The 24,845-nt window shown below is 54.9% G+C and overlaps 10 protein-coding genes across 10 annotated transcripts; 6 read left to right on the top strand and 4 right to left on the bottom strand.

Annotated features, from left to right (window-relative positions):
* The first annotated feature begins 26 nt into the window (after positions 1-26).
* B0T15DRAFT_528374 (Triosephosphate isomerase-like protein) lies at positions 27-1,463 on the top strand. The gene has a single exon (XM_062869036.1). The coding sequence runs from the start codon at positions 218-220 to the stop codon at positions 1,130-1,132; it is 915 nt and encodes a 304-aa protein (XP_062722610.1). The 5' UTR covers positions 27-217; the 3' UTR covers positions 1,133-1,463.
* A 169-nt stretch (positions 1,464-1,632) lies between these two features.
* B0T15DRAFT_413395 (uncharacterized protein) lies at positions 1,633-3,208 on the bottom strand. Its single transcript, XM_062865422.1, has 4 exons — positions 2,492-3,208; positions 2,304-2,415; positions 2,079-2,254; positions 1,633-2,010 (listed from the first exon to the last, which is right to left on the bottom strand). The coding sequence occupies exons 1-4, from the start codon at positions 2,959-2,961 to the stop codon at positions 1,791-1,793; spliced, it is 978 nt and encodes a 325-aa protein (XP_062722609.1). The 5' UTR covers positions 2,962-3,208; the 3' UTR covers positions 1,633-1,790.
* Positions 3,209-4,719: 1,511 nt separating this feature from the next.
* B0T15DRAFT_552916 (uncharacterized protein) lies at positions 4,720-5,288 on the top strand (the record flags this gene model as incomplete). Its single annotated transcript, XM_062870311.1, has 2 exons — positions 4,720-4,773; positions 4,987-5,288. 2 exons carry the CDS (start codon positions 4,720-4,722, stop codon positions 5,275-5,277), a joined length of 345 nt encoding a protein of 114 aa, XP_062722608.1. The 3' UTR covers positions 5,278-5,288.
* Positions 5,289-6,295: 1,007 nt separating this feature from the next.
* B0T15DRAFT_395665 (glutathione S-transferase) lies at positions 6,296-7,133 on the bottom strand (the record flags this gene model as incomplete). The annotated part of the gene is made up of 2 exons (XM_062864792.1): positions 6,296-6,493; positions 6,564-7,133. The coding sequence occupies 2 exons, from the start codon at positions 7,131-7,133 to the stop codon at positions 6,296-6,298; spliced, it is 768 nt and encodes a 255-aa protein (XP_062722607.1).
* A 1,689-nt stretch (positions 7,134-8,822) lies between these two features.
* Positions 8,823-10,575, top strand: B0T15DRAFT_154689 (3-hydroxyacyl-CoA dehydrogenase). Its single transcript, XM_062862035.1, has one exon. The coding sequence runs from the start codon at positions 8,978-8,980 to the stop codon at positions 10,241-10,243; it is 1,266 nt and encodes a 421-aa protein (XP_062722606.1). The 5' UTR covers positions 8,823-8,977; the 3' UTR covers positions 10,244-10,575.
* On the top strand, positions 10,520-11,422 carry B0T15DRAFT_552908 (uncharacterized protein; the record flags this gene model as incomplete). The annotated part of the gene is made up of 2 exons (XM_062870310.1): positions 10,520-10,900; positions 11,033-11,422. Exons 1-2 carry the CDS (start codon positions 10,796-10,798, stop codon positions 11,420-11,422), a joined length of 495 nt encoding a protein of 164 aa, XP_062722605.1. The 5' UTR covers positions 10,520-10,795.
* Positions 11,423-11,728: 306 nt separating this feature from the next.
* B0T15DRAFT_484074 (major facilitator superfamily domain-containing protein) lies at positions 11,729-12,952 on the bottom strand (the record flags this gene model as incomplete). The annotated part of the gene is made up of 1 exon (XM_062866204.1): positions 11,729-12,952. The coding sequence occupies one exon, from the start codon at positions 12,950-12,952 to the stop codon at positions 11,729-11,731; it is 1,224 nt and encodes a 407-aa protein (XP_062722604.1).
* A 1,032-nt stretch (positions 12,953-13,984) lies between these two features.
* B0T15DRAFT_528352 (Fructosamine kinase-domain-containing protein) lies at positions 13,985-15,535 on the bottom strand. Its single transcript, XM_062869035.1, has 5 exons — positions 15,208-15,535; positions 15,003-15,121; positions 14,378-14,948; positions 14,184-14,310; positions 13,985-14,132 (listed from the first exon to the last, which is right to left on the bottom strand). The coding sequence occupies exons 1-5, from the start codon at positions 15,287-15,289 to the stop codon at positions 14,072-14,074; spliced, it is 960 nt and encodes a 319-aa protein (XP_062722603.1). The 5' UTR covers positions 15,290-15,535; the 3' UTR covers positions 13,985-14,071.
* A 249-nt stretch (positions 15,536-15,784) lies between these two features.
* B0T15DRAFT_528350 (uncharacterized protein) lies at positions 15,785-21,288 on the top strand. Its single transcript, XM_062869034.1, has 2 exons — positions 15,785-16,436; positions 16,526-21,288. Exons 1-2 carry the CDS (start codon positions 16,008-16,010, stop codon positions 21,029-21,031), a joined length of 4,935 nt encoding a protein of 1,644 aa, XP_062722602.1. The 5' UTR covers positions 15,785-16,007; the 3' UTR covers positions 21,032-21,288.
* Positions 21,289-21,561: 273 nt separating this feature from the next.
* B0T15DRAFT_364422 (Carboxylesterase) lies at positions 21,562-21,864 on the top strand (the record flags this gene model as incomplete). The annotated part of the gene is made up of 1 exon (XM_062864165.1): positions 21,562-21,864. A coding segment is annotated over one exon (303 nt), but the record flags the coding sequence as incomplete, so codon positions are not given.
* Positions 21,865-24,845: the final 2,981 nt, after the last annotated feature.

Below are 24,845 nucleotides of genomic sequence, written 5' to 3'. Positions count from 1 at the left end.
AGCGATCCAACTCGCTACAGACACGCCCCGTATCCGCAGCCTGTGCAACCTCAGGTCAACCGAGACCTCGGCGTTGTCACACAGCAGACACGGGAGCCATCATCATCGACTGAGTGTCTAACAGAGACGCAACAGCTGTACCAATCACCAACCAACCACGAACCAACAAACAAACAAACAAAAAACCAACAGAACAGAGAAGACAGTAATTCCAACCATGCCGACTCGCCCATCCTCAGGGCACCGCCCCCTAATCGGCGTCTCCACCAAGATGTACTTCACCCACGCCCGAACCAACACCTTCATCACCGCCGTCCTCTCCCACCACCTCCTCCTCACCAGTGACATCCTCGCAAGCATCGATGCATTCATCATACCCGACTTCGTCTCCCTCACCTCCGCCATCGCAGCCATCTCCGCCATCTCCTCCATCTCCTCTACTATCACCAGCCACAGCCACAGCCACAGCAATACTACTACTATTACTACTACTAACAACACACTCCTGGTCGGCGCACAAGACTGCTCCCCCTCCACCCATGATTTCGGACCCTACACGGGCGAGGTCTCGCCTGCCGTGCTGAAGGAAATCGGCTGCCGCATCGTCGAGGTGGGGCACGCCGAGCGCCGGAGGCTGTTCGGCGAGACGGACGACGTGGTCCGGGACAAGGTGGCCGCTGCGGTGCGGAACGGGCTGTGGCCTTTGATTTGTGTAGGTGAGGAACAACGACATATCGGTGAACTCGGGAGCGGAAAAAAGGGAGCTGTTGAAGTGGCGGCGGCGGAGGTGTTGAGGCAGGTGGCTGCTGCCCTTCGGGGGGTGGAGGACGAGAATGCCGAGGTCATACTGGCCTACGAACCTGTGTGGGCCATCGGGGCTCCCGAGCCGGCGAGCGCTGAGCATGTGAGGGGCGTGGTGAGGCGGGTGAGGGAGAGTGAGGTGGTCAGGGGACGGAAGGGGAGGACGAGAATTGTGTATGGCGGAGCAGCGGGGCCGGGGCTATGGGAGAAACTGGAAGGAGAGGTGGATGGGTTGTTTCTGGGGAGGTTTGCCCATGAGCCGGAGCAGTTTGTAAAGCTGATCCACGAGGTGGCCGGGTTAAGTGTTGACCGGTCAACTGTTAAGGGGTGAAGAGTGAAGGCTGAAGTTGGTAGTCTGTTCTGAATGATTGGCGGGCCGCAGATGATACCTCCCTGTCAAATATTACAGATGTGGTTGTGCTCGCTAGGTCGGTTATCAAAAGTCCCAGAGGACGCCTGCCCGGCATTTGTTTGGCGATTTACGGACCCGTCCGAGGGAATGTGCCGGAAGGATGGCTCGAATGGGCACGCCGATGAACGGTAATAACCGACTAACTGGCTTGAGAGATTTGATAAAGGACAGATGGAGGTTATCATAGCTGCTCTGCTTGAGACTTAGCTGGTTAGGAGGAGTTGGATCCCATCGACAGGTGCACCTTCAAGACCGCGCTTGATTCGTTTTCACCCCCGCATCTCGTTGATGAAAGACGCTGTTGAATTTGATTAGCACCAGCCACAACGCAGTAGTAGTCTCCAGACGAGACTCAAGGGACTACAGCCAACAAAACTATTTGTCTCCAACTAGCACATAGGCATCGAAGACTTGATTTTGTCTGCAAAAGACACTTTTGATTCTGCTGCCCCAGGGGCCATCACTTTTGCTTAATCTATTCCCGAATGTTACCCTAGTTTACTACAGTAGTGACACAAATGGCCCCGCGAGCAATCAGTCCTTCCCCCCAACTTCTCTCAAGAGAGAGTAAAACAGCTTAGCTGCTCCGCAGCCGCTTCTTGGGCCGCAACTCGCCGGCATAGTTGCGGAAGAACTCGTCCGGCTCAGTAGGATGCTGGCCCGTGACGTCGTGGAAAGCCGTCGTCGAGATGTAGTTGGTCTTGCCCTCGCGCACGAGGCTGTAGTAGTCCAGGATGAATTCCTTCTCCGAGTCGTCAAGGTCCGTCTGGGACTTCAAAACCCGCTTGGCCTCGCGCCTGGTGCGGGGAGTACTAAATTAGTGCCCAACGAAAAGCATGTTGAGAGTGAGAGGGCATGGACTCACGGGGTGATGTTCTCAAACTCCATGTTCTGACCCAGGGCCTTGCTGGCGGCCGTGGCGAGCTCCGTGCCCGAGCAGAGCATGGGTCCGGTGAGAACCATCATCTGGCCGCGGTGCCGGTCGTCGAAGCCATGGGGTCCCTTGCCAGTGAGGACAAAGGCGGCCACGAGGGAGATGTCCTGACTGTGTCAGTGAAACGCCCATGGAAACGGAGGCGGCACGACGTACTCCAAGCGCGATGGGGGCAAACTTGTGGTTCTCGCCAATCGGGAGCGGCAGGATGCCCTCATTCCGAACCTGTTCGGTGTAGAGGAGAAGGTTCTCGGCGTAGAAGCCGGCGCTGCCAAATAAAATAATCATCAGCCTTTTCATTCCGTTCCCACACCCTCCTGCTCTCAATCAAAAAATTTACTCACCGAATGACGCAAGGCGAGTTACCCAGCGGGACATTGGGGTCACCCTTTGCACCCATCACCAAAGTCTCAAGATCAATGAACTCGCGCAGGCGCGGCTGCCTGTCGCGCTCGGCATAGTCGCATCCGGCGGCGCTGATCAGCAGAACATTGTTGACGCCGGCCTTCTTGGCCGCGACAGTGAGCTCGGAGGCGATGTCGAACTTGTCCTTGTGCGCGGGCGGGATCAGGCAGATGGTGTCGCAGCCCGTCTTCTTGAGCGTCGCGACAACCTCGCGCTCGCGACCGGGCTTGTGCGGCACAATGTGCGCGCCCAGCTGCTGCAGCTCCTTGGCCTTGGCCGAGGTCGGGTCCATGGTGAGGCCCGTCAGGCTGTCGATCTGCTTCTTGAACTTGTCGTCCGTGAGGAGCAGCTCGGCAATCAGGAAGCCGGTCTGGCCCTCGACGGCCGTGATGCACACTTTGCGCGACATGGTTGTTGTGGTCGGGTAATGCGGTGGATGGGGTAGTGGTGTAGGGTGTTTACCGTGTTTTTAGAATTTTGGTACGTAAGTAGGTAGGTAGGTTTGAGGGAAGGGAAGTTCACGAATTATGGGGGAGGCGGGGTTTTGAAGTCCAATATGCACCATAGCACTCGCATTACGATCTGAGACCTTCTATGTACATGTAGGTGGCCGGCTTTTAACCAAGAGGCGCTTCACATGAAGTCATGATCGCAACACCTTTGGTGTTACGTCACAAAGTTCAAAGGAGCTGCAAGGGGGAACGTCATCGCTTCTGGCCAAGGCGAGACCCTCCCCGCCTTCTTCGCAAACAGGCTCGACGAATTGTACGACAGTCAAATTGGAGAGTCCCCAAAACACGCAAGGCTCAATACTCTCCAAGTTTACTTGTGTAGAGAGCAATTACTCACTCCCTCATTACTAGTATCTCAATGAAAGCCTAGCAACTGGGCGGGCCGCGGGTACTGTACACGGTGAATGTGGGTCGCATGGCCTTGGTTTCCTCCCCTTCTTCCCAGATTGGAATGGCGAAGCAGGGGATGCGGAATCATGCGATGAACGAACTCAATGCGGGACTCAATGAAATAAGAGTGGGAGAAAGTCGATGAAAGCCAGCCGCACAACTGGAAACGTGACGAGGTTTGTGAGAAAACGACCAAGGATCAACCGTCAGACTTCAGTATCCGCAGTCCCGCACTATGAAGTGTAAACTGTAAACAAAAGGCATTCTGGCCCATAATTCCCAGCTCCGTGCTCGGCACCAGCACGCTCTCTCCTTCCCAGCCTGCCAATGATGCCGGGCTGACAATTCGCACCTAGTGCCAACCGGCAAGATAATCCCCGGCACACTCCCGGCCCTGCGTCAAGAACAGGGAAGGAGCCTTCTGATAGTTAGCCGCATCTGGAATTTGACGTCTGCTACTTCTTCAGCGCGGGAGCTTTGCTGGGGCCCTTCTTCTGAATAGAGGGCGCGGCGCTCTATCCGGGAGGCTTCGTGGTCGCGGTACCCTGCGTGGGAGGCTTCGCGGAAGAGGGAGCTGTTTGCGATAGAGGGAATTCAGACGCATCCTCCGGTTCAGACGCATCCTCCATTTCAGCCAAGATCCTTGCCACGACCGCCGGTGGTGTCTCGGGGGGTATGGGGTTCTGCGCTGCGTGGGTGTCAGCCTGTGGAATTGAGACGAGAACAATTGGTAGCCGGTTAAGGAAGAAGAAATGGCCTCGGTTGCCGGGGGCGCGCCTTTGCCACGTGGTGACAGTACCGAGCCAGTGCTGTCGATGCAATGACAGTTGGTCGTCTCCGGCATGGTGTACTTGCCGACGAATGCGGGGTCCAGAGGCTTCGCATACGCTGCCGCGAAGAGCGCGCGGATGTCGAGTTTGGTCGAGTTGCGGCTCCTGGATGAACTCGACTCACTCGACATGATTGCGTGTAGAAACTCTGCGAACGAGGGTCCGAACGAGCTAGGTATACTGGTACAAGGAAAAGCGTGCGGACAGAGGAAGGAAAGAAGTTCGCGAGTAGTCAGTTTTTGAGTGTGCGTTTCTTGTTTTCAATCATCGAGCAGCCTTCCGGGCACGGGCAGGGACGGAGCTTTTATATGGATGGGATGACGGGACCCATCGCCACAGCACATATCGCCACAGCATATATCGCTACCTAGTCTCAGATGCTCAGACCAGCTGTGGCGCAGGTGATGTGGTGATGTACTCCAGGCACCCACTACCATGCTCAGGCAATTCCAACCAATTAGAAGCCCTATACAACACCAGCGCCAGCTGGTCTGAGCCTAGTCAGAACATTTTCGTAGTTATTTCTTTTTTTTCTTTTTCTTTTTTTTATTCTTATTCTTATTTTTATTCTTCCTATTACCTATCGACACCATGTCTTAGCAGCTATCTAACACCCTTAAAAGTAGCTTAAGATGAATAGAAGCGTATTTTGCGGGCGGTCCCTATACGGGACTGAAGATGCTGCAGTACATCATTTAACAGGGCGGCAAGACGCCCAGGGACTTCTTGGGCGACCCTAAGAACTCGATCAAGAATGTCACAAGGAGTGTCATCGCGAAACAGAACGTCGCTCAGATGGCAAGCACCTGGGCATCCAAGACGGGCCGCTGCACTTCGTTCGTGGTCAAGGCCAGCAACGACCTGAGTGCCTACAAAGACAAGGGCCAGCCGGTATACGATTTCAAGATCTTGTCATTCCATCCTCCAGATAACGGGAGGTGGCTTGTTACCAGCTTTGGAAGGCGCCAAGTGTTTTGGATCACGTTCAGATAGGTTGATACCTCTATATGGGAATCAAAGAAAAATAATTCAGTACGCTTCATATCTCCTACGGCTGCAGTTCGAAAAGGTGGTCTTATCTACTTCAGCAAATGACCTTTGAGTAAATCCGCACTCCAACGGTGTCACACGGCAAAACGACGTCGTTGCCTGCAAACGCTTAGGGGGTCTCCTATTTACCATACGACACCACCCCTAACTAGAGGGGCGTGTTTATCCTTCTAGGGTCAGCCAGTCCTTCTACGATTGCTCGTCTCAAGCCCTGGGCCACCAGAAGAGCACGGATATCTGTTTACACAGTCTCAATGCCGGGCATCGCAGGCCATATCGTAACCTAAGACTTCATGAAGATCACAGGACACAACGTGTTGTGGTGTGCAGAGGTCAAGAGGCAGAGAAGAGAGTGTCACAGCAGGTGGAGAAGAAGCTGGAGAAGGTAAAGAAGGTGATGTGCCCAGCTAAGTCAGAGAACTGGCTTATATATGGGAGGGCCTTGAGAGCCATACTGAACACAAACATCACAAAGGTCTTTGTAGTTCAACACAACAATAATTATACGGCGGTGACAGTTACATGCTCGGCCCGTCCGGCGTTGGTTATGAAGCCGCCGGCTACGGCCACAGGACTAAATGAGACCCGCTGCAAAGCGACGTCCCGGTACTACTTTAAGGATGGCCAAGTCTGTCCGAGCGAGTTTGTTGGTGGACGCAGGGAGGTTAATTAGGTTGCAGAGTTAGATGATGCTTGAGGGTACGATGTTGCTCTAGTCTGGTGTCGTCATGACCCTCAAACACCATCCTTTCACAGGTCGGCGAGGTGCGGCTAGGCACTTCGTCGTAACTCACTTGACCGCCTTGGACTAAGACAGGACTCGTCATTTACTATGTAAATTCCGCAGTAGCTGACACTAGCACAGAGCTTGATTGCTGAAATTCAGAACGGTCAGCTACAAAAGCCGGCTACAAAGCAAGCTATGTTTGCCCGCCTTTCATCCCTCGTGATGTCAGTCGACTCATGGCTCAATATCCAGCTCCTCGTAGTACCGATAGATTCCCATCGAGTACTGTTGCCGTCGCGAGCTCTCCAAGTAGGCCTTGATTCTCGGTCTCTGCTTAACGGCTTCATATAGTCCGAAAACCTTGGCGTACTTGCCCTCGCGCTCCGCCTTGGCCATGGCCTTGCGGAACATGAACCTGAGCCCGTCGACGCACTGAGAACCAGCGTTAGAGATTTTCTGCAGAGGTTTCGGTAGGGTGAATGAGTGCGCAACGGATACATACCTGGAAAAGTACGAGGTCGGCATATGTGAGGGACCCTCCATGGAGCCAAGGCCCATCGCCAGCGGCCTTGGAGCTAAGCACGCGCTCAAAGTACCCCAGAAACTTGGGCAGCCGGTTCTTGACGTAGTCCTCGGCTCTCCTCTTGCTTTCGGGCTTCTGGTCCTCGTAGTACAGCCCCGTCGCGATCGGATGGTGGCAGTCGTGTGGCTCGTCGCTCAGCCCATCCATCGCCGTCAAGACCAGCGCATTGACACGGTACAGCCCATCGGGATCCTTGCTAGCATCTGGGACGAGCCCCAGACGGGGACCCAGGTAGAGGAGGATGTTGGACGTCTGGCTGATCACGAGGGACCCGTGCTTCAGGATGGGCGGCGCGAAAGGCGGTGCGTTGACACCGTCGTCGGGCACACTGCCGCTCACGTATGCGTCCACCTGGTCGATGCCTCCGGTGTGCGCTGTGTCGGTATATTTAGCGCCAGCCTCTTCCAGGGCCAGACGGATATGCTCGCCACGGCCGGGGATGCCCGGCCAATAGATGAGATTGTACTCTTCCGGCTTGGACGATGCCATTGCTGCAGGATGGGTGTGGTAGTTGTGTATGGTGCCAAGCCTGCTGCTGAAAGCGATTACCCGGTGTCGTGATGGTACTAGTATCGATTGTTTTCGATCTTGGAGCACGATCGCACGAGTCAAATGAGGGGTCGAAAGCAGGCGGGGGACGGCAGTGCGGCACAAATGGCCATTGACGTAAGCCATGGATCTTCCGAACATTCCATCGGCGACCTGCAGCTGCAGGTTCCTAAATAGGTGGGTATTACAATACCGTATGCAACTCCTCCTTATTGACACGGGAATATATGTGTACCAGTAGTGGTTACCCTAGCGACTTTTGGCCGGGGAAGATCGAGTCCTTTTTGGGGTGATAGTAACGGAGAATTGGGAAGACGCGTCGGGCGATTGAATCCCGGGTCACTCGGGCCCCGGGGTTCGGAACATCCACGTCTTACCTTCAAGAAAACCCTCAATTTCAACGCTGACAAAAGTGCCCGCCATGTTTCAGTTAATTGTCAATCGATTCAGTATGGCAAAGGCCGTTTTGCAATTTTCTTCAATTTGGACCATGTTGGACTTAGACGAGTGACGTCAGATGAAATAAGGGTTAGGGTTCTCTGTATCTAGGTATTTTAGGTTCCAACGGGCCACTGGCTGATGCGCGTTCCTTAACCTACATTTCAAGTTGTCACTATTCAAGGTCATAACTCCAGGTAGAGTAAACAACAGCAACATGTGAATCACCAGGGCTTCTTATTAATCCCACAACGACAGGTGCAGTTCAGAACACAACCTTCCGTATCTGAACCTGGTCCGCCATGGGGAATCTGGGGACGTTTCCTCAACGTCCCAAATTTCCAACACCTTGTATCTAGGGAGGTTGATGTTCTGCTGCCACACCTAGTAGAACTTCCTTCTCGCAAATGTTGTCTCTCCCATCTTGACGCTGTTAGGCCCCTCCAGAGCTTTCTTCCCTCTCCCTATTATCGATAACTGATGATCCTCGCCAGACTTACTAACGATGATCTGCCAAAGACGCCCTCGCGTAGTACCGTTATCGGCGCGATCTTCGACTACATCATGAGAGTCCATCGTCGACGCACTGTCAACATTGTGATCTTGGTTGAATAGTCCAATATCTGATCTTGGCAGAATGCCCAGCAGTGATCTGTACAACACCCTCGTCCTCGCCTTGTCTATGGCTGGCTCTTCGTCGCGTTATCTCGTCTATCCTGAGCTACTTCATTGCGGAATTCTCTACACGGCTCTACCTCTGCCTGTACAAGCCCGAGTAGTTACTCAAGTAGAACAACCTCGCGTCGGCTGCCTTAGCGGTGGCACCCAAGTGATCGTACTCATCTTATCATTCGCCGTGTCCAGCAGTAGCTGCACTGGTAAGAAACAGGAGCGGCGGTCTCTTGACGACGGGAATACAATACTAACTCTACCAGAGAAAGACATCGCAACAGCACAAGACTTCGTGGGTGTATCGGGTCCAACAAAACATCGATTACTGCATGTTCAACCCCGCCTCTGCCTTTTAAAAACCTAGAGGCAACGTGAAATATGATTCCAGCTTCCAATATGGGGCAGACAATGCAAGAGACGACCGATCGTGCGGGGAAAACAAGATCGTCAGATGTTCGTCACCCCACCACTTACACCGGACTGACGGAGCCAAGAGTAAGAATCCTGCGTTGTCCTAGATATTTAATTAAACAGCCATTTGATCAGATGGATTGCATCACTTTGACTGGAAGGCCCCTTTGGCTTACTCCATCAAACTGCGTACGACGTCAACAAGTTACACATCGCTCAATCCACCCCAATGCCATCTTGACCAGCGTGACATTTCACTTGCGATGCTTCGTATGATGAGTGGTCTAACTCCAACAACCCTGGCCGTCGGCAAGCGGGCCTTTGTGGCGAGGAATCTGGCATCGTACAGAGCGTTACGGCCAATCTTCGCTTCAGATTCCGCGGTAGTCTCTCGAGGGTCACCACTAGCTTCACTGCACAGACCTGTCATCCCCTTCAGTCACTCACCCAGACCTTATCACTCCGCATTCAGTACCTCTGCCGGTTTACTTAACACGGCCACCAATGGATCACAGCCACCCAAGTGGCGCCCTCCATCGGACGAGAGCCTCAACCAGCGACCGGTGCTCGTCGTCGGCGCGGGCAATATCGGACGGCGCGTGGCCCTCGTCTGGGCTTCCAATAACCGGCCTGTAACCATCTATGACATCTCGCCGGACGCCCTACACTCGGCAACAGAATACATCACCGACAACCTGGGCTCCTTCTGCGCCGAGCGCGACACCCACCCGGGCCAGGTCCGCACCACGGGCGACCTCCGCACGGCGACCACCACCTCGGGCAGCCCGGAGCGCAACTCGGCCGGCGACATCGCCGCCAGCGAGCACACCAACGCCCCCTGGCTGGCCATCGAATGCCTCCCGGAGTCCCTCCCGCTCAAGGCGTCGGTCCTCGCCCTGCTCGAGCGCTCCCTGCCGGCCGACTGCATCCTCGCGTCCAACAGCAGCAGCCTGACGACGGCCGAGATGGCGGCCGAGGGCCCGCTCCTGCACCCGCACCGCCTGCTCAACACGCACTACTTCATCCCGCCGCGCAACCGCATGGTCGAGCTCATGTCGTCGGGCGAGACCGCGGCCGCCATCTTCCCCTTCCTGGCGGCGCAGATGCGGCGTGTCGGCTTCGTGCCGGTCGTCATGCCCCGCGACATCCAGAGCCGCGGCTTCATCTTCAACCGCATCTGGGCCGCGTGCAAGCGCGAGACGCTGGCCGTCCTCGCCGACGGCGTGGCCAAGCCGGCGGATGTGGATGCCTTGTTCAGGGACTTCTTCCATGCGGAGAAGGGCCCGTGCGAGCGGATGGATGAGGTCGGGCTAGACGTCGTGGCGAGGGTCGAGCAGCATCACCTGGAGAGGAGGCCGGAGCTGGGCAGTGCGGGCCACTTGGCATGGCTGAAGGTGAATTATGTCCAGCAGGGGAAGCTGGGGGAGAAGAGCGGTGATGGCCTGTTTACAGCCGAGGAGAGGATTCAGCTGAAGGAGAACCATCGGGCGGGAAGACACGGGGCCGTGGATGAGACGGCTGGGGCGTGAAGTTTGTATCTGCGTCTTGCCTCCAGGTTGAAGCTTGGTCCGTGGGCGTGGTGATGTATGGCTTGAGGAGGTCTTAGGTTTCGCGTTGATTCCTACGTCTTGTCTGGACAACACATCGCATAACGAAAACGCGCGGGCGAGCTGCAGAGTAAGCGCAGCATGATGACCTGTAAGATGCACCTGCCAGCTACCAGCCAAGGTGGTTGGGGTGTCAAGACAGCCGTGACGGTGCATTACCTGTACCTTGGGGTGTCGGAGTCGTGCGGGCAGATAGCTGCCAGGAGCATGCCTTCCCCAAGGCATCAAGCAAAGGCACACTCGCTGTATGTGGGGTGTTGGGAAGGTGCGATGTTGGCGCGGTTATCACAGGTGCATTTGGGTCGGGTCAAAGCGTTTGTGAACTTCCACGCTGGTGTGAAGCTTCTACTATGCTATTAAGTTTGTTTCACCACCGACCTTTTTCAAACCACTTATAGCTGTACTGTCCTTGTGTCTTCCGAAACGGCACATCTCTATTCTTTGAATATAACGAGCCATCAACGCAACGAGACGATGGCTCACAGCTTTCCCACCCCCAAATTCATCACGGGCGGCTGCTTCTGTGACTGCCTCCGCTACCGTGTCGATTTTCCACAAGATCACAATTTTCAGGCTTCTGTACGTAAATGGCTCGATATCTGGACCCTGCCTCCTCTTGAAGGTTCTGGGCTATGCCGTCCATCTTGCTAGCCAACCCCCCTTGCAAGCTGCAACCTGGCCTCCTAACCGACGAACGCTCCCTTTCGACAGTCCAACACCTGCCAATGCACGCACTGCCGCAAGCAGACCGGCTCACTCTTCGTCAGCGTGCACATGGTCACACCAGCCAGTACCTCCTTTTACTTCATCACCGACACTCGCACTCTCCAAGCCAACCGCATCAACGAAACCGCCGAGTATCTTATCTGCAAATGCTGCGGCTCGTTTATCTGCTGGCGATTGACCTCGGCGTGGACCGACCTCGTCTGCTTTACCGTGGGGACGGTCGATCCGCTGTATCTGTTTGGCGAGGGCGCCGACGGTGTTGAGGTGCCCTGGGAGGGGTTTGGCATGGCTTTAGCGAACGGAGGCGGGACTCATTTATACTGCATGAACGAAATCAGGGGAGTTACGGATGAGATCGAGATACTCGGAAGGTGAGGGGGCTGAGGATGTGGGACGACACAGAGGTTATGGCTGGGTGATCGCTGACTCCTCTGGAAACTGTGCTGGTGGCATACTATGTTCCATCAGGCGTCTATCCGGATAATCCGAGGAAGGTACAGCGTTGTTTGGTATAAGTACCGGAGTCAGTCTATAAGCTGATTATTCGGCTCTTAGCCCAGATGCCGGTGTCTTGACTCTTGCTAGCTGCATCTGCCAGTCCCCGGAAGTCACTTGGTCCTATTTTTATTCTATTCATGTCTTGGTCTATTCCCACTTAGCCAACCACCTCAGAGTTCCCTCCTATGCACCAGCGGCATTCTTGAGGCGTTCCGCACGACCATCCCGCCAACCACGACCCCACCTCTGCAACGCCAATACAGCGAGGATGCAGCTCACCGCATCAAACAGACCCAGAAGCGTGAACACCCACCCATATCCCATAGCGTTGACTAAGGGATCCAACATCGCAACCGCTGCCGCAGCTAAGGTGCAACGCGTGATGTTGTTTGACGCCGCAGCTGTCCCTGTCGCTTTGGGGAAGATGTCCACAATCAAGGCACTGTACGTCTGATGGAGGACGGTGCACTTGCATCCAAGATAGGCCTGGAAGAGCAGAGGCACGGCAGGGTGGACCCGCCGCTCGACCAGCCAACCGTAGCCGATCACGAAGCACATCGACACGCCAGTGATGGTGATCGACCACCGGGAGCGAGCCTGCTCGATGGGGAAGCGCGCGATGTCGTCGCCGCGGACCCGGTCAATGGTGAAGCCGGCCTTTCTGGCAACGTGCTTGTAGTTGCGGTCCATGAGTCGGCCAGCCACGAAACCGCCTGCTATGATGCCGGCGCCGCCCGCCAGAAAGCAGCAGCCGACTTCCAGGGGGTTGAAGCCGTAGAACCGGCTGAAGACCGGCGTGATGGAGGTCTGCACGCAGAACCACAATGCGTAGGGGCAGCCGGCCAGCCACAGGGTGAGGAATGTGTCGGGGTAGAAAACAATGCGGACAGACGGTAAGGGGTTGGGGAAGATGAACTTCCCTCGGCCTATCTTGCCCGTGTTTGCGTCCGTTTCCACGCTGACTGCGGCTTCCGTTTCTTGTTGTCCGGCATTGTTCTGACCACTTTGCTGTTCAAGATCAGGCTGAGCGGCCTTCTTCTCCTCTTCCTTTGTCTCCTTCACATTTTTTCTCTTTGCCCGCCATGCAAATAACAAACTCCACCACGTCCTCCAGAGCCCCTTGGCCGGGACAGCACCATTACCCACCACAGTCCGCGCCGTCTCGGGCTGGACCCATCCAATGAGGAACACAGCGGACGCGCCGAAGATCAGAAGCGCGCGGAAACACCACCGTGGATCCCCCGACGCAAGCACGGCTCCGCCACCAATAATAGGCCCGATGCAAGGGCCGATGTTGGTCGCCGTCAGCATAGGGGCCAGAAAGCGGCCCCGCTCCGAATGCACCGTCACGTCGGCGACGACGGCGTAGGCCAGCGAGAGGACCGCCGAGCCGCCGACGCTCTGCATGGCCCGCAGGAGCAGCAGGGCCGGGTAGTTCCTGTCGACGATCGACAAGCCCAGCGAGCCGGCCGTGTAGATGGTGAAGGTGGCGAGATAGACGGGCCGCCGGCCCCAGGAGTCCGACAGCGGCGACCAGAAAGAGGGCGCGATCCCCTGGAAGACCATGAACAGCGTGATGGTCAGGTTGATCGCTTGTGTGGACACCTCGTACCGCTCCGCGAGCAGGTCCAGGAGGGGGAAGTAGATGTTGGCCGTCAGCGAGGATGCGAGCGCGAGGTAGCCGAGGAGGCAGACGAGGAAGGCCCGGTCTCGCGTGGTCCATGTTGTATATGGATTCGAAATTGTGACTCGATGTGGTAGTTGAGTTGGAGCGTTGTCTTTGCTCTTCTCGTTGTTTTCATCGCCCTGCATGTTGTTGAGTTCTCAGGCGGTGAACGGCGGACGTTGCAGGAACTTCCAGGATGAGTTGCATCTGGGAGGGGTTGTTGAACTCTTATTATAGGAAGGAGTTGACTACCCTTGTCGGAGCCAATCCGTTCCGCCACGCGCGGAAGCGGGTCGAGGTTTGTTGGACGTCTGCAATAAGACCGGGGCGTGAGCGGCAGCTCATTCCTGTGGTACAATACATTACCCGACACCAAAGTGTGAGGCACAATCCCAGGCAGTTATGATTCGAGCTCGGGCTGTGCCACTGCAGGTCACCTCCAGCGCACCAGCGCCTAAAGGCTGGAACAACACTATTACACCCATCGCTCTACTAAGACCGCGGTTCTACCCTAGGTACTACTGTCAAAAGTGTGCTTTCGCCCTTGCACATCTGATATATCCGCTTCTCGACCTGGCTTCACACTCCGCCGTCCTTCTCGCCATCTTCCGGCTCCCCCGTCTCTCCACTGCTCACCGCTTGGCCCCCCTCAGCTACGATGTTTTGGTTCGCCCCAGCTGCTAAAGTGCTGGTTATTGCAAGGCTTGCTGTGCTCAAGGCAAGGCCGTTCTCCAACAGATACCCATCATATCCGAGGGGGTACTTGCCAAGCAACTCCCTCATCGTCTCCAACACTCTGAGGTTCCCGTGAGGTTAGATGGTGTCCTCTTTCTGGAGAGGGCCTTAGTCTAGAATATCACCTACAAATGCCTGTGCCGAAGGTTCCCGGGGTACAGCGAGGATGCGTGAAGGTCGAAACGACTATATCATGCCATTAGCCATGCCCCGACAAGACGAGCCTGGATGTACTACAGTGCGTAGAGCGCTACCCTATCGTCGAAGTCCTGAATTGGCTGAGACGGCTTGAGGTATTTCCTGTATTCCTGAATATACCCACGACTCATCCTGTGGCGCCGCGGCCACCATGGGCCTAGTTCATCTGTTGTGCGCTGTCAGCAATCTCACATCCCATGATCCATCATCATCGTCTGGTGGGTGCTGCGTACACTCATTGTGGGCATAGAGAGGGGTGGAGTCATAAAACATCGGATGCCCAGTGGTCACGTCAACTGAAGCATTGCCATCCCACAAGTTCCCATGGACCAGCGTCGGAGTCAAGGTTCTGCCCTCCGTCTCCAGGGGCCGTAGCAGTCGGGGGATGACCTTGGTCATGAGACCCTCTCGAAGGCGCCGCATCTCTTCGTCTGGCCCGTGTGTCTGTTCTTCCATGTCGAAGATTTTCTCTAGGCCTTTCGAAAAGCACTGCTCCCAGCTCTTACACAAAGGGAACGTCTGGGGGTTCCGACCGCCATACATGGTGATGGGGAACCCGAACTCCCCTGTCTTCGACGCGCCGCGCTGGTGGAACTCAGCGACCAGCTTTGGGAAGCTTTGCTGGTCTGGGATGTCGTCCGAAAACTCATGGAATCGTGCCAGGAGGAAGTAGGTGTCTGCTGTCTCGGTGTAAGCGCCCCAGGCCAGGGGCTCAGCAGACATCTCCGGCGCCACACTATGAAGCAACGTCATGGCAAAGTATTCGGACGAGACCATGTCCTTGCCAAGTTCAAACTTGTTGACCTGTTCGGCGGGTGAGCGGCTTGCAATAATGAGGACTGGCCCTGGAGCAATCACCTTGATGAAGAATGGGGTGGGATTCCCTTCTTCGTCTGTGGCCTCTATCATGGCCGTCCGTGACCAGTATGAGACTCCGTGAGGACTGATTCCCTCGATTTGGGTTCCCGGTGGTAGCTCTTCCGATGCATGATTTGTTAAGCGAACCGAAATCTGAACAGGGCGCCGTCATACTGATTAACGGAAGACACGGGGTGATGCTTACTGTCACGAACCCCCTGGTCCACATAGCTGATCACTTCCACAGGAATGGGGTTGTTCCGGATCCAAAAGGCCCTGTCCGTCATCTTTGCTCGATTGGAGCGTTTTATCCGGTTGGAAGTTGAGGCTTGATATGGATCAGGAGTGTGAACGGCATGGGATACCGTACCTATTCAATACAACACATACGATGGGAATTGGGGAGTGCTGTTCCAAATCAAATGAGATGGACGGGCAACCCCAGCCTTTTTCAATTCCCGTCTCAACCCTCTGAGTGCGGTCGGCTACTTGGCCGGGCAGTGCAGATCAGTATGCAGAAGCGCGCCTTGTACTGTACTGTACGACGCAACTCAGTCCTCACTGTCTCAGAGCCCCTCGTCTGTTGCCTTGTTGAAGCTGTGTGCATGCATGACCGCGGCTACCAGCCCGTTTTCATTGGCCAGTGCCACACTCCAACCCCTGTGCTGTCTCTGTGATGCGTTCTGCACTTTGACGCACTGGTTTCAAGCACCTCAAATGCCACCCAAATCTGCACTGTGCCCTTCCGACGAGTCCCTCGGCCCTGCCGTATGCGCACATTCGGCCAAATTGGCCTCCGAGCCAGCCGCAGTGTCACATAGCCCCTCACGGGCCTCACCAACGAGTTTTCTATGGATGCGGCTCCTATACGGCGTACTTGCTGAACATAGACTCCCGACTCGACCCGAGCCCTCCTCCGTAACCGCCGCAACCTGACTGTTCCACAGTATTAGCGTTCACTGTCTTCGGGTCCCAGGCGATGCTGTGGGCGCAGATACTCGCGCTATGGAACCCCCTACCGGTGGTATCACGCACACCAATACGACTTTCTCTACGAGGTCCTTCATCTCGCGCTCCTCGTTCAGCCTAAGCAAGAAAGGGGGTGGCGATGGCGCGGAGCGGGAACCCAAGGGTCCCTTGGGCCTCACGACACTCTACATCCCGGCCTCAGAGAATCCACCTGTGGCTGACCTGATCTTTGTCCACGGTCTGAATGGCGGCTCACACAGCACTTGGAGGAGGGGCAACAGCGCCGAGTGCTTCTGGCCACGGGCGTGGCTTCCTGAAGACGACGCCTTCAGGGACGTGCGCATTCATACCTTTGGTTACCCATCCGGGGTTACAAGAGAGTCAATCATCAACATTTCCGACATTGCTCGATCCCTTCTCGCTTCTGTCAAGGATTCACCCTCTATGAATTTGAAGTCAAAACAGGTATGCTGCCCCATCCAAAGGCTGTCAGGCTGTCAGCAACCATCTGTGCTGAGCAGCTCCGTTGACTCGCACCCAAATCGGTACTCTAGCCGCCCCTAATCTTTGTCGCCCACAGTATGGGAGGACTCGTTGTCAAAAAGGCTTACATTCTCGGATCCCGTGAGCCTGAATTCAAACCGGTTGTCGACCGTGTCTGCTCGATCTTCTTCTTAGCAACCCCCCACCAGGGCGCTGCCATCGCACAAACTCTTTCGCGCCTGACGGCTATGATTGGGCACCGCCCATTTGTTGAGGATCTCTTTCCACAGTCGCCGCTAATCCAGAGTATTAGCGAGGACTTCCCGCGAGTTTGCAGCAACATCCAGCTGTTTTCCTTCTACGAGACGCGTCCCATGAACGTCGGGGTCAACAAGATGCTCATCGTCGAAAAGTCCAGCTCTGTGATGAATCTCGCCAATGAGAGGAGGACATTTCTTGATGCAGACCACCGCAACGTGGCTATGTACTCAACACCGGACGACCCCTCGTACGTGTCGGTCAGAAATGCTCTGGCAACTGTCATTTCGTTTCAAAGGGATACTTCTCGACTCCAAATCCGAACCGCGGCGCAGGAGGACCAAGACGCTCTCGACCGTTTTCTGGGCGTCTCCGACGGCCCGGAAGACGACATGATGATACAAGAGTCTATCAAACTTCCCGGGTCGTGTGAATGGCTCACCAGCAAGAGTTACTACCAGTCCTGGAAAGGCTCCATGGATTCGTCTTTCCTCTGGCTTCGTGGACGCCCTGGAGCCGGGAAAAGTGTCCTGTCCAGCCACATCATCGGCGACTTGCGCATCCAAGGCCTAGACTGCTGCTTCTTCTTTTTCCAGGCGCGGGATAATGTCAAGTCAACGGCAAATGGCTGCTTGCGATCGATGGCATGGCAAATGGCGAAGTTACACCCCGGTATCCATGACAGGTTGAAGGCCGTCATGTCAGACTGGAGAGATAGTCCGATCGACAAAGTCGACCCGCATTCCGTGTGGCGGAAGGTGTTTCTCTCGGGGATTCTCAAAGTCAAGCTGAACAGACCCCAGTTTTGGGTCATCGACGCGATGGACGAATGCAGGAACGCCGCTGACATGCTTACGTTCCTCACCCGCATTCAGGAACACTGGCCTCTATCGGTTCTTGTCACGTCGAGAGACACGATGGATGCACACCAGAAGGGAGCCAACCCCAAAATCGATATACGGAGCTATACAATCTTGGAGCAGGATAGTTTGCAAGACATCTCGCTCCTGCTCAAAGCAAACCTCCCGTCCCTGCCATGCCCTGGTTCGGACAAATGGCGCACCCCAGAGCAGATAGCTTCGGCGATTCTCGACAGGTCTCGGGGCTGTTTTCTGTGGGCGTCCATAATATGCTCTGAGCTCCGTCAGGTGACCAGTGAGAGAGAGATCACAAAAGTCATCGAGAGTACACCATCCAACATGGACGCTGTGTACAGCGAAATCCTGGCCAAGATGGAGACCGCACGTTTCGGCAGAGCGACCGCAAAGGCAATCATTGCATGGACGACTTACGCGTTTCGGCCGCTCAGCGTAGCCGAAATACAAACGCCTATTGAGATGGACATTAACGACAAGATCGACGATGTCCAGCGAGCCATATCGAGGTGCTGCGGAAGCCTCGTGTATGTGGATCAGTACGAAAAGGTCCAACTCGTGCATTCGACAGCTCGAGAATACTTCACACGCAAGGGCGCCGAGTCAGACTTCATCCTCACCAAAGCAGAAGGCCATCGCAGGTTAGCCATTGTGTGTCTCAGGTTCTTACTACAGGACTCCCAGAGGACACCCATCAGGTCGAGGAGACTCGGGTCTGAAAACGAGACAGGCCAGGTTGGCCATGGCCGCGCGCCGTCACCCCAGCCGCCGCCAGAAAATCCGGATCCCTTTACGGACTACGCATCCAACTTCCTCTTCCAGCACCTGAACCATGTTCGCTCAAATGACGAAGAACTACTCGTCATGCTTTCCAACTTCCTAGCGAGCAACAATCTCCTCCGTTGGATTGAGTTCATCGCCACTAATGGAGACCTGCGCACCGTTTATCAGGCGGGCAAGACCCTGAACACACTCCTGCATCGCAGGGCGCAGCACTCACCGCCCGTGGGTCTTGCGCGGAGGCAGGGGAAGTTCGCACTCTTGGAGAAATGGGGAGACGACTTGATCCATCTGGTGACCAATTTCTCTGGATGGCTTAGGCATTCCCCCAGAGCAATCCATCATCTCATCCCTCCCTTCTGCCCTCCGGACTCGGCCATATGCCGGCAGTTCACAAACCCGGTTCGAGGCCTCAGTGTGCAAGGTCTGTCTTCCCGCGGTTGGGATGACTGCCTCACGACAATTACCTACGCTGAAGGAATGAAACCAAATGCAGTGGCTGCAGGGCCGGGGTATTTTGCAGTCGGAATAATGAACATGGCCGGGCAAGTTCTTGTCTACGACGACACCATATTCCAGGAGATACATACACTCTTTCACCGCGAGCCAGTTTGGCGATTGGCTTTTGCAGAAAGCGGTCGACTTCTCGCCTCTGCCGGCGCGAGAGCAGTCCGGGTCTGGTCTCTGATTGACGGATCGGAGCTGTTATCCTTCAAGATCACCTCCTTATGTCTCAACCTAGGATTCGTGGATGAGGATACCGTCCTGCGGGTGGTGACAAAGCAAAACCGGCTGATCGAGTGGGACGTCGACTCTAATGTCTCTGCTCACCAAGAAGCCGTGACATGGACCGCAGATCTTCCCGAGACGATGCAAGGTAGGACCCCTATGCTAGCCGAGCTCGGCTTAGCTACCCACCTTCTCGCTGTGATATACAGAGGCGAGAACGTCGTCTTTTGGGACTGCATCGATAACGGGATCTATGACACCTACGAAAAGAACACGGGGTCGATACATGTCTTCGGCAGTCACAAGGTGGCCGAGGGGTCTACGACCGTCCGTGCTGCCGCGTTTGGCCACGCCCTCGACACCAATCTTTTCGCAGCCACGTACACGGATGGCGATCTTGTTGTATATGATATCGATAGAGGGCAGGCCATTGCCTTCACCGAGGACGCCAACACGATGGTGCTGGCCGCTTCCCGCGACGGCCGGACCCTCGCCGGAGCCGACTCCATGGGGAACTTTACGCTCTTCGAATTTGAAACACTCCGTCCGCTGTACCGCGTCCGGTTTGACACGCAGATTCTTCCTACTGCCCTCTGCTTTACCGCGGACAGTCTTCGGTTCATCGAAATCCGTGGCAGGCAATGTCGTGTTTGGGAGCCAACCGTCCTTTTACGCACGGATATGCAAGATGATGAGACTAGTAGTGACACCGTCTCCGTATCCACTGGACCCCAGGAGGTCGACCATCAAATAACGGCCGCCGCGGTCCCCGAGATATGCAGCATCGCTTGTTCCTATAAGTCCAGCGCGGTGTTCTGTGGAATGGAGGACGGCTCCGTCTTCGCCTACGACGTGTCCGGACCGGAACCACAAAAGCAGCTTCTGTTCATCCAAAGCGCGCAATGGGGCGCCCATCTGCTCCATTTTGACGACCGAGACTCACTCCTAGCTTGCGGTGACCGCTCAGGGGCATTCACAGTGAGGAATGTCTCGCGACCGGACAGCCGACGAGCTCAAAAAGACTGGGAAGTAGGTGCGCTGTTGTTTGAAGGCCAGACACCAGGTCAACACACAGGCATGTTGAGGCAGATCCTACTATCCTCGACGCATCATAGGTTGCTCGTGAGCACTGAGAAGCACGATACGCTATGGCCGGTACCAAAACGAGGCGAAGGGGTTTGGATTTGCCAACACACTTCCCAGGGTCAGAGCGCCGGTTCCCGCTGGATAAGCCGTCCGGGCTCTCAGTCAGACCGGCTGCTTCTCGTCAGCGATACAAGACGAGAATTCCTGGTCTACGACTGGGCAAACCTGACGCTCGTCCAGAAAGTTTCTCTATCACTGGATGAAGACATACGCCTTGACCGCTTTGCTCCCTTGGCTCACCACCAATATTTCGCGACGTACACAAAGATATCGAAAGCACAGGATAAGGCTATGACAACTGCTAGCAATGCTGCGCAGGGGGACTCAATTCTGCTTTGGGACTATAACGACGTTGAAGATGGCGCAAAGGTTCATGTGCCACGAAGCAAACTCGACGCGCTTCCCTCCAAAGTAGCGCACATCATTGGTGTTTTTGGCGCTCGCCTAGTGCTCTACACGGCAGACCATTGGATTGCCTCCGTCGAGCTCCAGCCACCCGTTTCTCCCGGCGATGGGTCCAGCGCTGTCGTCGACGGTTCTTTCACTCGGCACTTCTTCTTGCCTAACGATTGGATCGGCTCCGTGGTGGTGAGTAGGATGATTTTTGGCATTGGCAGGGGAGGCGAGATCCTTCTTGCTCGGAAGTCTGATCTAGCGGTGATCAAAAGAGGACTCGAAGTCACGGAAGAGGGCGGAACGTTCCATCCACGGCGGCTACACAGCAGCTATAGCCACTCATCCGGGGGGAGGATTCCATATCGGCACGGTGCCTCGCCATCCACTTCTTAATCCAAACAGGATCCACGGGAATATTGGTGCATTTTCAGGGCAGGGGGCGATGCCCACTCTACTATAGCGAAACCAAAATCGTATTGCAAAGAGGTACCCCTGAAAGTAGCTTTGCAGTAACCAAACTACAACCTGACTACCTTGGATATACTAGGGTATTTCCAATGTTGATATCATCATGAACGCGGACAGCGGAGCGTTATTGGCGATACCTTAATGAGGACCCATAATATATCAGCCGGCCGACCCGGGCGTGCATATGCTGCTAATGCAGCTTCGAACACGGCGCGGTACTACCTTGCCAACCCCCTCTGCTGGGTCTTCCATCTCACCGTTATTCTCGTCATTCTCGTCGTTTCTGCCATGCTGTCGACTGCACTGCTTAGAGGCCTCTCCCTGTATGCAAACTTGACATCCGCGACTCGCGCACCGTCAAGCTGCGAGTTGGACGCGGCCCAATACCTGACGGTTGAGACCTCCAATGGGCCCATCACAGGACACATAGCAACAGCACCGGTTGTGTCCTAGAGTACCTGGGTATTCCGTACGCGAAGCCGCCGGTGGGCGACTTGAGGTTTGCTCCGACGCAGACGTTTGTTGCAACAGATGCGTACGAGGCCGCCGCCTTCGGATACGACTGCCCCTTGACCGCATCGAAGCCAGTCAATTACCCGGGTTTCACGCCCGAGGCACAGAGGATAGTCAACTACTTTGCCTCTGCCGCGGGTACGCCACAGAGTGAGGACTGCCTGACCCTGAATATCTGGACCAGGCCACAACCCGCCAATGCCGGGAAGGCGAACAAGCCGGTGCTCGTCTTTTTCTACGGTGGACGTAAGCGTAGTACTTTTCATGCCATCTTCTCTAGTCGCCGTGCCGTGTCCTGACAGTTTCTGCAGGGCCGCTATATGATCCAAACGGAAACACCCTTATCCAGCTCGGTTTGGACAACGTTCCCGAAGCCCGGCTCATCCACCCCTCCGTCTACGACTCGCCATGCTCAACCGTCAAGATGGGCGCTCTAGGCACTGCCGCTGTTGATAACGCCGTCCACTGGCCATAGGTTCGTGCTACGTTAGAGAGGGAAGGAGAGAAAATACCTGGAGACGTCTGTCTGTTATGCTTTCACGGCCTCCAATGCCCGTGCCTTGAATCCGCATTTGGTGGCTTGTAAGTTCAAAGCCACGGTGCAGGATGATTTTGCATATAAATCTTCCCTGTCTGCTCAAAAGGGTCCAGAACTGGTCGCTCTAAGGACAAGAAACCGCCCCCTTTGAACAACAACAAGGACAAGAAGATGTCGCTATTGTGGGGAAACCAAAAACGCGAATCTAAACCGAGTAACGTTAATTCACTTTCAATCTAGGTCGGCTTGCTGACTCAGCAGAACCTAGATCACGTGCCGGAACCGTTTTTGATGATTAAAACGGTAGGGAACGTGTTCGTGCTTAGTTTCATAGCTCCGTTTATCAACGCCGTTTTCTAGCTATACTCGGGTGTGAACCTACTATCGCCTTTGGTGATAGAGCTTATACAACGCGTTATAGATCGTGCTTCTAGCCAACCAAACGCGTTTGCGACCCTCCTACTCGTCTAGCAGCCGCTTTCGTGTTCATGCCCTCGACTAGCCCCACTCGACTAGCTGCACTAGCGGGCGATCTACCGGCCATATCGGCCTAGGAGCGAGCCATTCTATAGTATACTAAAAGCCAATGGTGGGGCTACTATAGAAGATGCGACAACGTCACAATGTGGATTCAATGACCTGGCGTACTTGCCCCAACGTTCGTCAACCTGACCGAGCTGATCAATACCGAATTGGACGCGCCCGTTGCCTATATAGCCTGACCTAGGGGCTAGCTTACCCTGCTGCTTATAATAGAGGGAAAGCCTCGACTATAATGCGAGCTAGGAGCAGAACTGGCAATGAGTATACGCGCTGATCCTAAGGTTTACTTGCATTAGCGTAGCGATAGAGCAGTAGCAAGGTAGACTATAGCTTGCTAGAATGCCCGTTTCCGAGTCGAGTAGGTCGGTAGGGGGTCTAAATCGTATAGAACGCATGTGACGAATCTCTTGCCCCAATCCTCTGAGAGGGACAATATAAAGGTATCTTGACAACGGGGTGAGGTTCGGTGAAGCCAAAAGGTTCACAACAATACTTGCCGCAATGTCTGCACAATAGGTAAGGACTATTGCTTGAATTGCTCACTGGAGAACTCCCAGAGTCCTCCAGAACGAGTGACTATATACTAGCTATCCTCTTGGGTGCTCAGTGCTTCGATCTGGATGAGCACCCAGGTGCTCATCGTAATATGCCCCTGATCATTCTGATCACTTACATCCTGCAGAGTGCTCAATGGCATTGGCACCTTAGCACCTGCGCCTAGTTCTGACTGGTCCGCCTGATTATCCCAAATGACTGGCTCGGAACGCCCCCGCGTCCCTATATACGGCCGTCTACCCTGCAGCCTGCCGTTGGTTAATTCGTGATATGAATTAACCTACAGAGGCCAGTAGGGGCCGACCTATATGGCTAGCGGGTAGCGCCTGCGTCCAATCATTATGGGCCAGGAAGGACCAATAAGGATTGGGAAGATTGGGAACAATGCCAAGAGCAATTGTTCCCAAGGAACAACGCCAAGGAACGTGTTCCAGATGGAACAATAAGAACAACAATTGTTCCAAATGTTCCAAAGATCTAGGTACGGGGATACCTAGGGGAGGAAGCTATATATAGTTCCACCATTCTGTCACTCATTCAAATAGCTAGCTTTCTCAGTGAGCAATTCAAGCAATAGTCCTTACCTATTGTGCAGACATTGCGGCAAGCATTGTTGTGAACCTTTTGGCTTCACCGAACCTCACCCCGTTGTCAAGATACCTTCATATTGTCCCTCTCAGAGGATTGGGGCAAGAGATTCGTCACAAGCTGCTTAATATATGCGATGGTCTTGTCCCTTTACCATCTCACTCTAGTGGAAGCGATAACAACAAATCACCTATTATAATATAGGTTCCTAGGCCCGTTGTCAGCCCCTTCATTATATAGCGTGACTCGCGAGCCGTCTATATAGCTAAGAGGCTATATCATATCAAGTCCGCCTCGTCACCTCTATAGTTAGGCTAGCGTTGCAGCCTCCCTTTAAGGGATCTTCTCGGTTGGATCTCCTCTAACCAACCCCTTATCGCCGTGTTAGCTCAATCCCGCGAGCTGCCTATAGAACCTCAGAGGTCATGTTATATTGAGTTCGCCTCGTTACCTCTATAGTTAGGCCCACGCCGCGCCTTTCCCTTAAAGGGCTCTCTTGGGTAGATCGTCCCTAACCAAGGCCTCATCGTCGTGTTGGTTCAGCCCCCGCGAGCCGCCTATAGCACCAGAGGGATCACGTTATGTCGAGTCCGCCTCGGCCTAGTTCTGCTACGACCTGCCCTAAGGACCCTTGCCAATTAGATCACCTAGCTAAGCCGAGCACTTAGGGTCGTCGACGCTAGCCCCCGCCCACCTAAATCTATCTATAGCCGCTAGAGTCGTAGCATGTGATCCGATCTAATCCAAGACACCAAGCTGCCTTTCTCGCAACCAGCGGCCTGCGTTTTTTGCCACAGCCGCGCTCAAATCCAGCCCGATTGCGGCCAACAACGTAGGTATTCTATAGACGGCAATATTCTAAATACGACAAATAGAGGGGAGGAGGGGTAGCCTTCTCCGCGCCTCCGTGTCTCGACGCGGTTAATTCTTGCGGCATTGCTACTAATAGTCAGAGCGGGGACATAGTCTCGCAATCACGCCTAGAAGCCGCCAGGCAGACAT

Source organism: Chaetomium strumarium, assembly GCF_033439665.1.
Source record: "Chaetomium strumarium strain CBS 333.67 chromosome Unknown B0T15scaffold_3, whole genome shotgun sequence".
NCBI lineage: Eukaryota > Fungi > Ascomycota > Sordariomycetes > Sordariales > Chaetomiaceae > Chaetomium > Chaetomium strumarium.
This window is presented reverse-complemented; position numbering and strand designations above follow the sequence as displayed.